The 13,984-nt window shown below is 38.2% G+C and overlaps 2 protein-coding genes across 2 annotated transcripts; both read left to right on the top strand.

Annotated features, from left to right (window-relative positions):
• The first annotated feature begins 1 nt into the window (after position 1).
• On the top strand, positions 2-4,808 carry ctsh (cathepsin H). The gene is made up of 12 exons (XM_077563994.1): positions 2-173; positions 309-340; positions 626-731; positions 808-878; positions 944-1,048; positions 1,385-1,471; positions 2,210-2,265; positions 2,370-2,451; positions 2,515-2,583; positions 3,037-3,143; positions 3,914-4,042; positions 4,133-4,808. Exons 1-12 carry the CDS (start codon positions 95-97, stop codon positions 4,206-4,208), a joined length of 999 nt encoding a protein of 332 aa, XP_077420120.1. The 5' UTR covers positions 2-94; the 3' UTR covers positions 4,209-4,808.
• Positions 4,809-5,734: 926 nt separating this feature from the next.
• Positions 5,735-12,813, top strand: wdr76 (WD repeat domain 76). The gene is made up of 15 exons (XM_077562843.1): positions 5,735-5,921; positions 6,398-6,526; positions 6,933-7,013; positions 7,087-7,173; positions 8,010-8,062; positions 8,190-8,307; positions 8,375-8,467; positions 9,438-9,478; positions 9,571-9,724; positions 10,207-10,365; positions 10,465-10,580; positions 10,662-10,760; positions 10,838-10,990; positions 11,068-11,121; positions 12,322-12,813. Exons 1-15 carry the CDS (start codon positions 5,883-5,885, stop codon positions 12,575-12,577), a joined length of 1,632 nt encoding a protein of 543 aa, XP_077418969.1. The 5' UTR covers positions 5,735-5,882; the 3' UTR covers positions 12,578-12,813.
• The last annotated feature ends 1,171 nt before the right edge of the window (positions 12,814-13,984 follow it).

Genomic DNA, 13,984 nt, shown 5'->3' with positions numbered 1-13,984 from the left:
GGTCAAAGGGAGGGTTTGTTCAAGGGTGGAAAAAAGAAAAGACGCCGTGGTCATGTGATGCTGGCAAAGCTTCGAGGAGTCTGTGAGGGAGATCATGGCGCTCACGCTGGTAACCTTGTTTATCACCACCATGTTTACGTTTGCTTATTTACAGCCACTAACATTACTGGAAGGTAAGTTGTCAAATTTAATTCTTTATTATTATTTTTTCAATTTTCTATTTATTTTAAAAACCTTTACAGGACAGTTAGTGCATGCAGTATTTACTCATTACAATTAACTAACATATTCCTTTATTGTTCCATCAGAGGAGTATCAGTTCAAACAGTGGATGTCACATGTACGTATCATGCATACAGTACTGTGCAAAAGTCAAAATCTACCACTGGATTATTACTGTAACTAGTACAATGCCACATGCACATTAATGGTGCCGGTTTTGTTATTTATCTAATATCCATCCATCCATTTTGTGTACCGCGTATGTTTATTTAAAAAAAAAAAAAAACTGCAGTAGTGGTAACCTTTTGCACAATACTGTAAATAATACACCATGTACAGAATTGACACTTTGCCTCATGAATTGTTCTTTATAGCTATTCTGTATCCTTTTTAAATCGCGCAGCATAACAAAGTGTATGACACAGAGGAGTACTTCCATCGCCTCCACATCTTCACAGAGAACAAGAAGATAGTTGATCGCCACAATGCTAAGACTCATTCCTTCACAAGTACTGTTCATTAAAACTGGAAGATTGGGTAAAATTACACCACATTCCCAAAAAAGTTTTTTTTTTATCATTGTAGTGGGCCTGAACCAGTTCTCAGACATGACATTTGAAGAATTCAAGAAATTCTTCCTCCTGCAGGAGCTGCAGGTATGCTCCACTTCAGTCTCACAAAGATTTGAAGTTAAATAACATGAGATTGTGGTGTGTTGCAGAACTGCTCGGCCACTAAAGGGAATCATGTCAGCGGGAGTGGACCTTTTCCTAAATCTGTTGATTGGAGGGCTAAAGGCAATTTTGTAACACCAGTAAAGAACCAGGTAGCCTACTACAGCACAGATGTGAATGTCAAGATGCAGCAGCTTCAGAAAAAAACAATAAAAAAATACATCTTCAAACATGATACCGACAATAATGTAACTTTAGATATAGCTTCAATTGGAATTTTAGTTCTAAAAAAAAAAAAATCTCCCAAATATCTTCGTGATAATGTGCTGTGGTCTGATGAGACCAGGGTTGAACTTTTTGTCCATAATTCCAATATGACTCGCGGATGCATATGAACTCTTAAATATTTATTTCTAAAACAACAACAATTATCTTTTCTCATTGGATGATAATCTTTTTATATAAACGTAATTTTGTTCTTTGATGAGGGTCACTGTGGAAGCTGTTGGACGTTCTCTGCGACAGGATGTTTGGAGTCAGTGAACGCCATTGCCACTGGAAAGCTGATATCACTGGTAAAACCTTTTCATGAGAAATTCTTCACCTGTTTTTCTACATTATTTGTCACTTTTTAACATGCTATTATTGTTGCTTTTATTTCTATCCTCATATTCATCTTTTCATTGTTATATTAGCTATTAACTAATTTGAACTATTATTAATTAATATTAATTTTCCTACTGCTGGTAGGACTTGTTTTGTACCGGTCTGCATTAGTGGTCAATTTTGCTTTCTGTGCCTTTCTTTAAAATAAATAAATAAATAAATCCTACAAAAACAATGGGGATCTCACAGCGGTTGCTGCTCGGGGCCTTAATTAAAATAATAAAAATAATTATAATAATAATAAAAAGAACTATTCATGCCTATGGAGCCATTGCCAAGATTTTTATTATTATCTATTATTATTATCAAATATGACATTTTAAGATTCTAGGCCAACTACAGGAGAAAAAAAAACAAAACGAAACATTGCCGTATGGAAAGAAGCCGAGTGCAAATGGCCAGGAAAAGTATCAATACACACCATTGTCATTTTAACTACGGACAAAATTTGATTTAAGGGAGCTAATCTAACATTCAAAGACTTCATCTCAATTTCTTGTTTCTGCAGCTTCGGTCTGCCATGGACAATGGCTTAAAATTCAGGTTTCTCCCAGATACATCTACTGACCAATTCTATGTGACGTTGCCGTGAAAGCTGACAAAGCTCTGTAATATGGAGATGAGTAACAACTGTGTTCTTGTTTCAGTCGGAGCAGCAGCTGATTGACTGTGCACGGGGCTTCAACAATCAAGGATGCATGGGGTAGTTATTATTATTATTATTTTATTTATCTTTTACTAAAAATGAATTGTCATGATCGTCATCCAAGTGTGCGGATGACATTTTTGACACTCCATTTGTTTCAGTGGGCTTCCCAGCCAGGCGTTTGAGTACATTAAGTACAACAAGGGTCTCATGACAGAGGAAGACTATCCCTATAAAGGCTATGTACGATCATCATTTTTTTTTTTATGATTTTCAATTATTAACCTTTGTGTCGTTATACCTCAGGATGACACCTGCAACTTCCACCCGGCGCTCGCTGCAGTTTTCGTCCGCGATGTCGTCAACATTACGAGTGTGAGTTTTCAAACAAGCTTCGACTAACAAACAAGTATGAATAAAGTTGAGTTGAGAAGGAGCTGCTGCAGGTTGCCGACTTAAGCCCAGAAATTTGATCGCAGGCTAACTGACGCCATCGCCTTGCATCACTCACTAGGCCACGCCCCTTAAAGGCACACAAATACTACAGGACATATAGAGTATGTTTAAAAAAAAACCCATTTCTTTAGGTTCTATTTTAATATGTTTGACAGTTTTACATTTCTTTGTATTTTATTTTATTTATTTGTTTGTTTATTTTACAAAATACAGCACTATTTTCTATATTACAGACAGTTTTTTGCCATTTTAATTATTATTATTTTTTTAATTACCAGTATTTTATATTTGAATAAATTTAGTCAGGGTCTTGGTGACGGGACAAATAAAACTCATAAAGCACCACTGACTGTACTGTATGTCTGTCTGCAGTATGACGAGCAGGATATGGAGGACGCCGTGGCCCGGCTCAACCCTGTGACTTTTGGCTTTGAGGTGATGGACGACTTCATGCATTATAAAGATGGTGTTTACACCAGGTGAGACGCCACATTCAGGCGCCCTGACACAATCTGTAGCAATCCAAATACTGGGAAAGTCTATGTTTTCTGTATGTGTTATTGTGGTTGTAGTTTGTTTTTGTAAATATTGATAGCCTATGCAAATGTAATAAAAGTGAGGAAAAATGAGGGACAATTCGGCTTTTACAAAGATAATAATGCTGAGTTTTGATTGAGAGGGATATCAATTTATCAATATGTTTATTATTGTGGTTGTTTTGGTCAGTAGGCTTTTTGGTCCCGATTATCACTAAGGATTTGCATTCATGTATTTTTATTAATTATGGTTACATTCACATCTATACATTTTTCTTTATGTTTTTGAGCCATATAACTTTCATAAAATAACTGTAACTCTTGAATCACATATTGAATGTTTTTTTTTTTTTTTTTATATATAATCGAGTGTGGTGGCATATAAAAGCACTATAAATTATGGAAAGGGATTAGAATTACAAAGGCACTCTCACTTTTACCAATAAAAACATAGTGTTACTGACATTTTTACTTTATTATTATTGCAGAATTTTCTTTTCAATGTAGATTCATGTAGAAATGTATGAGCAATTTGCATTTCACAGTCTTGTCACATGAGCATGTCATGTTTTCATGCCTCATTTGCTAGAGTACTGCTATACGGGCTCCTCATTTCACACGGCTAACTTAGCAAAAATGTATAATACTAATGCATGTATTTCATTATTGCACCCCTGCATGAAGTTATATTGAAGTGGTTACTGTCTTTGAAGCACTCTGTGTAGGAACACGGCCGATTCGGTCAATCACGCCGTGTTGGCTGTGGGCTATGGAGTTGACGACGTTGCGATGCCATATTGGATCGTGAAGAACTCATGGGGTGTCTCCTGGGGAACGGATGGGTAAGAATATAGTTCAGCCCCATTCTTTGTTTTTTGTTGTTTTTTGCCACAGGTCTGCATATTGCCATTGTTTTATTTTTCATCCCTCAGATATTTTCTTATCGAGCGAGGAAAGAACATGTGTGGACTGGCAGCTTGTGCTTCCTACCCACTTCCTTTGGTCTGAAAAATAACATGCAGGACTTTCTGTTCATAAACATGGCAAAGAAATAATTAAATATGGATCATGTTGCAAAAGCGAGAAAAGAGTCACAAGGTCTTGGATATGCATTGGTGAAAAATGGATTATGAACATAAAACAGCATGAAACACTCTGGTTTTGTTGTCTAACAAGCCTGCTACCATGACAAACTCATGTGTATGGGAGTCTACATCTGTAATGCAAAATATGTTGCTCTCAAATCACCATGTAATGTGCCTTTCTGCATTATTGTTGTCATGGATGTATTCTATTGCAGTGCTAGTTTTTTTTTTTTTTTCATTTTTCCCAGAAAGTACACAAAACACTTTTCCATTGGTCCATTACACATGACAAGACTGGACATAGCAAATCTTCCTTTTAACATTGTGAAGCCAGCTTGTATTGAGTTAGTGCAAAGCTTTCAAGCGAGTAGCTTTAAATAACAAAACGGTCTGATATGCCTGTGGAGGTCGGGTCCCCACCCCCCCATGTCAGTTTATATATTTACACTCTAAAAACGCCACGTGCGACATTCATTATTTGCTTTTTTTTCTTGTTGGTATCCTACACTCACCCCCCACCATTCTTATCGCACCCACTACCCTGTACTGTTGTTTTCTGTTTTTTGCAAATAAATACATATTTTTGAGAGACCACTGAACTCTTGCTTTAGTTGCCTGCTTTCCTGCACTGGTGTCCATCTTATGTCTGCATAACACTATGACAAATCCCTCAAATGTGACAAAAATATACTAACATAGATTGATTTATAAATATTAATAACTGAATTTCCCTGGATCAAAATGTTTTGTTTTTTGAATTACATGAGGTCAGTATAGATTTGACTAAAGTTTGTTCACTCGTTAGCAGCCATGCCCATACATAACCTATTAACCCTGCATTGGTACTACTGTACTGTAATGTCTAAGGGCTAGAAATTACTGAGCCTTAATAAAAATGTTAATAAATTAAAGCTGAAAAAAATAGGTAGACTGATCAGAACCCTCACAAAACAAAAGTGGAATGTATTACAACTTTTGGAATGTGTTAAACATTTAGATTTTTCTTTTGATGACTATTTTATTATTTTTATTTTAATAATTTGTACATGTACATATATTTGTTTACAAGATAAATAATGTGTAAGTTATTTTGCAATGAAATCTTGCCTTGAAGAAACATAAGCAGAATTTATATATCGGGCATATTAAATAATACTTATTTTCAGAAGTTGTTTACAATGTGATGATATTTAGGAATCAATATAAATTAGTTTATTTACATAATTTTTCAAGACTGTATTGCAATATTTTACAACAATATAAAATTCATTTCTTTCTTTCACTGTCATCTGACGACAGAACACACGCGTTCGCTAAAGCGACATGCGGAAGTGATGCTCAATTTCTAGACCGTCCATTGGCTATCGACAGCAAAAGCGCCGTCCTTTATTTATGACAACATCATTAAATTGACCAATGGGCTGCCGGAATTCCGTTTCACAACACTGCACGGCGAGCTCGTTACACAACGTAAAGGCGCCAACTCTAAGGCGCTTCAACAATTACAAAACTAGACTTCCAGCTGAGGTACTTGGAGCGGCCAGTGTTCTGCTGAAAATTTATCCGTTTGTTTTTTGAAGTTCCAACAAACACTTTAATGGAGACGGGACGTTTCAAGCGCGACGCTGTCGACAAGGTAACGGTTGTTTGGCGGTTAGTTTTAACGGCTGCTTCTGTTTCGAGTGTTTCTTTTCTGCTTGTCGACAGCTTTGACTTATGATGAATGTACAGTATACGCCAAAGAACAATTGGTTCTTTAGTAAAACGTAAAACTTTTATGTCTACCACACAAATTTCATATTCAGAAATACAGACTGATATAATTTAAAGTAAACAAAATAAATAAACTCTTGTTGTTTCACACATAACTAAATATTGTACTTATAACTCACAAAAGACTATAGAAAGAAGATGAAAACCTCCCACACTCTAGAGAACAATCTAAAAACAATTTTTTATTTAAATGTCAATTTGATGAGTGATGTATGAAGGTTTTGTGGGTCCTTTAATTATTATTAAACCTATTGTTTATTAGATACTGTTCGGTACTACTTCGGCGTTAACATGAGTAAAAGCTGTTTTTAAGTGATGCTGTTGTTGTTAACCTGGCAGTTAGAGACGCCAGTCCAGATGGAAGGAGTCAGGAGATCATCTCGAACCGCCCTGGCACGCAAGCGCCTTCGATACTCTCCTCCTCTTCCTCCTCCTCTTCCTCCTGCTACTCCACGACGCAGAAGAAAGGTGAGACTCCATTAACATGACCTGCTACAACCAGGCTTGAGTTTTTAGCACAAGTCTTGTACTGTATTGGATCTCATTGTATTGTGGAGGGCTGCATCTTGGGGTAGTGGTTATTGGTTATGTCCGCCTCACAGTCTAGTACTGGATTTGAATCTGTGCTCACTGCTCCTTAGGCTCTCTAAAAGATGAAGCTACTCTGTCCCTATCAATAGAATAGATGAGAAGTAGGAAGCATGCCTTAAAAATGTACTTGTATTGAGCTCTTGTCAGGTTTCCCATTTTCTTTTGTGAATCAACACCATTTCTATGTTAATTTCTGTGGACTGACTTTAAGTAAATGTAGCATGCTGGCCAGTCATCATCTAAAGTGACATTCTTACATTTTTTTCCCCCTCAACATGTTTAGGAGCACAACATAGAAAACAAACAGCATAAAGAAAAGGAGGCCTCTTCAACTACGGAAAATAGTGACACAGAGGTCACAAATGTAAGTAATAGTGCAAACGGATTCAAAGTGTATAAAACTTTTCCACAATATCAATGTCATTTGTTTGTCACAGGGTGCAGGACTCTCAGCGTATGAACTGGAGCGTCTGGAGAACATCAGGCAGAATCAAGCTTTCCTCTCTTCTATCAATCTTTTTCAGGTAGCTCAGCACATGACATATCTCACAATCATCTGGATTTTTGCAGAAAAGTCAATTGAAAAACAACACCAAATGCTCGAAAAACCCGTGTCACTGAGCGGCGAAGGCTTGCGAGTGTTTGTGAGGGTAGCGAATGTTGATTTTTCGTCAGGGCTCGTTCAAGGTTGCAAACGGACACAGACGTTCACCAGATGTTCATAACATGTTCAAGAAATTTTGAACTGCCCAAAATTTATTATCGGCAAGAAAAACTGTTATTTCTCTCTCAGAAGAAAAGGAAGAAAAAAAAGAAAAACTGTTATGATGGGAACAAAACCCAGAAAAGCAGTTTCTTCTTCTTTACAGTATATGGAAAGTAGAAACTTTTCTGTGTCAGGTTTACATTTTGTTCCTATTGTAACACAGAAGTGACCTGTCTGCACATCAATGAAAAGACTGCCACCTGTTTATCTCTATTCTTAAATGAAAGATTCTCAAATAGGGCTGCAGCTAAGTTTTTTTTTTTTTTTTTTTTTAAGAATCGAGTATCCGTTAATTGAGTAATTGAATAAAAATTGATTGCGCAATATTTCACAATATTTTCCCCACTTTTTTTTGTCCACTTGGGGTCACCATCATCAAGTTGTACTGTGGTCTGTGATTCATTGTGTGTTTGGCGGTAAAAGGCGAGGCATGCCCTGGTGAGTGACATGGGTGTCAGTAAATGACAGTGTACGATTGGCTGGTTAGCCATCCTGCGTGATGTGTGACTCAGCACTTTTAATTGTCTACAAGAATTTAAAAAGTACATTTCCGTAACATGTCCTGTCTTCATCCTTCATCTTTTTCCCTGCAAGGACTTAAAGCCATCGTCAGCAAAACGACAGGCATCGGGGAAGGGTCTGACAAGGTGCGACTGCTGACTCAGCTGTTCTCTGCGTGTTATAGCTTCCCTTAAGGATTTGCTCCTTGATTCAGTTTCAAACCAACACATTTTGAGCATATGTTGACTCTGCAATGATCTTCTGTGGTGGCAGGTCACTGGCAATAGTAAAAGAAGTCCTCCCACCTCGAAAGTCCCTTCGTCTCCAAAACAAACAAGCAGAGTTCTTCACTCTTCCCCTAGAACCAAGAGAAACAGATGTCCTAAGACAGGTAGTGCCGCAGAAATTGTCTCTCGTGCTGTATGTACTTCTGTTTATCAGGTATAATCCTTTTCCAGCCCAAGAAGCCTGCAGGGCCGCTTCCAATGGAACCTGTCAACATGGACGAAGGAAGCCAGCTACCACCTGAATTTCTCCAACTCTACTCAGAGGTAAAGACTCAAAATATAAGTTGCAAAGATGTGGAAAATTTTCAGTAAATTACTGGAAAGTTTCCAGATTGCAAACTTTCCATGGGAATTAAGTGTAATTTTATGGAAAGACATTCAAGCATGAAGATAACAGTTAGCTTTGTCATAAACAGTCCATACATGTAAATTAAAAAACATGTAAGACGTCTTCATCTCACTTAGCTATATATACTACATTGTATTCGATCCAAAAAGTTGTTTACGAATAGTGTTGTTCCGATACAGGTATCGGGAGAGGCCTTGATACCGCAAGTAGACCTTTCAGACCCGCAATTTTTCTGCTGGGCAAAATTCCGTTCTTTTTTTTTTTTTTTTTTTTGCTGATTTTGACAATTTTTCGACATAAGAACAACATGGACATTTTTGGGGGAGGTGATCTCATGTTTTTAGTTGTTATAGTGGCCAGGATAATATGGCTGTAATGTGTTGTAAACTTACCGAGCGTATATGCAACATTTTTAACATGAACATCATGCAAATTAACTTGCGATTGTGATTGGTTAGTTAAGAGCCAATCATGAACCAGAAGTGTTGACATCATCCAAATTATGCATTGTATTGGTTTAGACCCGCAAATATGTCATGTCCACTGGGACCATCTATGGGTCTGAAGGTAAAAACTTGCATCGGCAAGTACTAACAAGTAGCATGCCGGTACTTTTATTTCCGACGCTAATATAGGACTTTGGATGCAGCATCTTGTGCCTTGCTCGTGCACGACAGTCACTGATGTGTGACGTGTTCACTGCATGCCGAGCCAAGATATCCTATTGGCCCTTGAATGCTCTGCAACAATGGCGGGACAGCTTTCCCATGTTGAAAAAACAAATCTAGGAATCGGTATCAGGGCCACGAAAGCAGTATCGGAACAACACATTACGAATTAATTTGAAATAAAGAACAGTCGGTGAATTTATTTTTATCTTTTCAGGTCTCTTCAAATGAAAAAGGAGTGAAACTCGTTTTGAAAGAGTACGCTTAACTTTTCTCCTTTTTTTTTTTGTTTTGCTCTTGTGATTCCAAAATGGCCACACAAATGCTGAGAAGTGATTTCTTTGTTGAAGGTACTGCTCTTCGCTGTCGAAGATGAGGACAAGTGACGAGCAGGTGGTCAAAGTTGTGAAATCGCGCATTTTCTCAGCAGCCTTCCACCCTGCTACCACTCGCCTGCTAATGGCCGCCGGTGACAAGTACGGGAACGTGGCCCTCTGGAGTGTGGTGGGTTTTCTTTATAATACAGAGTGTCCATAAAGTCTCTTTACCATTTAAAAACATTATTAAAAATGCAATTGACTAGATATTTTATTCAGATGTGTTTTATTGTATTCAGTATTTAAAAAAACACAGTGTTTATCATTACTGACCTTAAGCAAAGGATTACTGATGCCATTGCTACAATTGATGAGGCTATGCTAAAGCAAACATGGCAAGAAATCGAGTACCGTCTTGATGTGCTTCGTGCAACTAATGGTGCCCATGTAGAAGTGTATTAAAAGAGGTAAAAAAAAAACTTTAATAAACGCTGAATACAATAGAACAAATCTAAATAAAATATCTAATCAATTGCATTTTTAATAAATTTTTGAAATGGTAAAGAGACTTTATGGGCAACCTGTATTTCATTGTGTCGGTAATGTGATTGTTTGTGTGTGTTTTTGACCAAAGTGTGCTTTTCTTATCCTCTGTGTTTCCTCCCTCAGGGCGGTAACTGGGGCGACGACGGTGTTCTCCTTTTCGAGCCCCACACTCGCCCCGTGGGCTGCTTGGCCTTCTCCAAGGCGCACCCCGCTCAGCTGCTGAGTCTCAGCTATGATGGGTCTTTGCGCTGCATGGATGTGGAGAAGGGTGCCTTTGATGACGTGAGTTGTGTTATAGTCCTGCTGAACTGCAATAACCTCTGAAAAGAATCCTCTCCAAGTAAAATGTCAGCATTTATCAAACGTTTGCGTGCGCTGTAGGTATACGACATTGAAGATGGCCTGAAAACCTTTGACTTCCTGTCACATGACTGTTCGACACTAGTGGTCGGGGACTGGTATGGAAATGTCGCCGTCGTTGACCGGCGTACCCCAGGGTAGTGTATCGTTCTCTGCCGTATTCTGCTGTGTGCGCTGTGTGTGCTCATTCATAAATAAACATTCTTGCGGCTGAGCAGAACTTCACACGAGTCCCTCCACTCGCTGGACCCCAAGGTTTTGCGCTGTGTCAGCGTTCACCCTCTACAACAACAATACTTTGCCGTGTCCGAGAGCAGGTGTGGATGGTCGACAAAATACTTTGTTTATGTTTGTCATTGGCTTTGAGTGCACTAATCAAGTTATTGATCCTCAGAGTGGTGAGTATTTATGACGTGCGGCATTTGAAGAAGACAAGAAGCCAAGCGGTCTGCCAGCTCCAGGGTCACTCGTTAAGCATATCCAGTTGCTACTTCTCTCCATGCACAGGCAACCGAGTGGTCACTTCTTGTATGGACAACTTTATAAGGTCAGCACATTCTTTCTTCCTGCTTTTAAGTGTGGACAACTTTTCTCACGCCTTTTTTATTTTTTATGGGTGAACAGAGTTTATGACACGTCCAACATGATGGCCGAAGCCCCCCTGCTGACATCCATCAGGTACCTTTTACAGAACAGGGTTAAACAACCATTACTCTGTAATGCCCATCCGTACTGTTACTCATTTCTTAGATTTATGTTTATGGCCTGGAAGTGTTTTTCCATTCAAATCTTTACTGAAATTATGATTTAAACTGGCGCAAATGCGGTAGTGAAAGACTGCTGGTCGTTTCGAGTCGACTTAGTTTTGTATTCGGGTTGCATCACCGCCGCTGGAATAGAACTCGGACTTAAACCGAGGACCCGGCTGTTCTACAATTTTTTATCTAAGAGGACTCTGAAGACAAGAAAATAAGAATGGAGAATTAACACTGCAGTGTCAAAGTACACCTCTTAGGCACATGGTAAGATAAGCATATGTGTTTATATTTTTTACTTTCTTGCATGTATCCTCATATTAAAATGTTGGCGGACCAGATACTAGCACTGCCAGTGGAAAAGCTTGTGAGTTGAGATGTGTTATAGATGCAGTGTCGTGCAAAGAGGCCATAACATTTCTTTTATCCATTTGTCTATTGGAATCGGTTATTATAGTTTAGGAAATTTTCATTATAGTTAATTTTTATTTAGTTTTGAGTTAGTTTTTTAATTTAGTTAGTTTTTATCAGTTTTCAGGGCGGCTCTGTCAGTTTTAGTTTTAGTTAGTTTTAGTATTAGTTAAAAAAAATAAAAAAAAGTGTAATACTTGTTTGCAAGGCTTAACAAATACCATGTTAAAATGAAAAAGTAACGCACTTCTTACCTAGCGTTTGCGTTTCAGCTAAATTAAGCCATTGGAGCCAAAAGTCAAACACGTAAAATTGTCGCCTAGAAGCGACGTCATCTGAAGCTGCTTTTCTATTGGCTGCTGCTAGCACACTTTCAAATGTCTTTATTCCAGTTAATATCGAAATAAATATACTTAAATCACATTTAAAATCAACCCTAAAGTCTCATGTATTGTATTAATTACCAAAGATGAAAACTATGGACATTTTCAGCAATTTTTGTTAGTTTTGTAAATGTAAAATGTAGTTTTAGTTTTTTTGAATTTTAGTTATTTCCTTAATTTTTGTCAACTAAAATAACCTTGATTGGAATGCATGGAGAACATCTAAATATGTCTGGAACTATGCATTGTGGTGCTTTTCTAGCTTCGATCCCTTTTTGTAACATTGTCAAACTGAAGTGGTGGAAACTTTTTCTCCTTTCCATTCGCAGCCATGACATGAGGACGGGCCGCTGGCTGTCCAAACTGTCAGCAGTGTGGGACCCCAAGCAGGAGGACTGCCTTTTGGTCGGCAGCTTGTCAAGGCCTCGCAGGGTGCAAGTGTTCCATGAGAGCGGTCGCCTCCTGCACACGTTCAAAGACGCGTTGAACCTCAGCACGGTGCTGTCCGTCACGGCCTTCCACCCCACTCGAAACGCCATCCTGGGCGGTAACTCGTCCGGACGCCTGCACCTCTTCTCCGATTGACACTCCTGCCACTCCAGGTTGCCTTTGGGGTTTCAGCAATGACAATGGTGGCAATAGTTCAAAGATAAGTAAGAGTTTTAAAAAAATGTTACGTTCAGCAGAACTCTAAAGCTAGTACTGTTTTGTGTTCTTTTTGTGTCTGTCTGAATTTTGTAAAAGTGCAAACCGATGTTTATTTTTGTGATGGGCTTGTATGTACATGGTTTAAGTTTTTCTAATGAATTTATAACAATTAACAGTTGTCATTGGCATTCATTTTCCCGTGACAGCCTCAAGAGGGCAGTGTCATCATGTTTCCTGGGCACAACTGCATCTGCGCAATCATGAGCTGGTTCAAAATTTTCAAAGATACTGCTCAGTTTTAATTTGCACGAGAGTCTTTATGCATCACATTATTGTTATTGTGATTATTTGTATCGTGGGTCTATCAACATTCCGAGTAATTTCACATCAGTGCTCACATACTGTATGTGGTTACTTAAAACGTTTGGAGCTGTTTTTAGGATTTAAAAAGTTTTGTTGCCTTTTCCATGAATAACATCTAATGAAGACTTTCTAAATGTAATCTGAGCAGGCCAGTATGCCACACACATGATTATACGATGAGACTTGTTGGAGGACTTGTTGATTCTACCTTATTAATCAATGCACGTTTTCATCTATATGGCGAGAGACTCTTGAAACATTCATCAATACTGTAGATTCTACATTATTGATGAATGTTTCAGGAGTCATTTTAGCACATTTATAGTTAGAAAAACATTTATTTTAGGCCTCTGATTGGCTAAAATTTCCCTTTTTTCTTCATTTTGTTACAAATCTTCAGGAGTCACTTCACAATTAGGCCTCATGTATGATTACATAAACGTCTTCTCGAGAAATTACTTTTGTCAGGCCTGATTGTCTTAAATGTCTTTTATAATCTGTAGCTCTTCCTCGCTGCTTGATATGCAAGTTTGCTCTTGCATGATTTAAGATGGCGATTACAGTACAGTAGTTGACACATGTCAAGAATATATATTTATTCATAAACAGAGTAAACCAGTCTTCAGTTGAATCAATCTGTCTGGTCAGGAGGCAATAAATGCAGACGACATGCTTACAGACACTGTTCGATGTGCAGAGCCATGATGGATTGGAGAAAGCGCACGCTATAAATTCATACTATCAATCATACTAGCCGGGCTCCACGGTTACGCTAACAGCAATGAAACAAAGTCCAGCAGCTAACATGCTACTTGTTCTGATAGCAGCACGTCTTTTGTCGTGTCCATTTCAAAACTTTGAGCCAAAGTAAATCAATGATGGGGCAACACTCTGAATCCTTCACACATGCATCCACAGGCTTTGTGAGAACAACCCAGTGACCCCAAAAACTTCAATCTGAAGATTAGGGTTCATATTTAT

The sequence above is a fragment of the Vanacampus margaritifer genome, chromosome 4 (assembly GCF_051991255.1).
Source record: "Vanacampus margaritifer isolate UIUO_Vmar chromosome 4, RoL_Vmar_1.0, whole genome shotgun sequence".
Classification (NCBI taxonomy): Eukaryota; Metazoa; Chordata; class Actinopteri; order Syngnathiformes; family Syngnathidae; genus Vanacampus; species Vanacampus margaritifer.
Note: the sequence above shows the minus strand (reverse complement) of the source record. Positions and strands in the feature narration are given on the sequence as shown.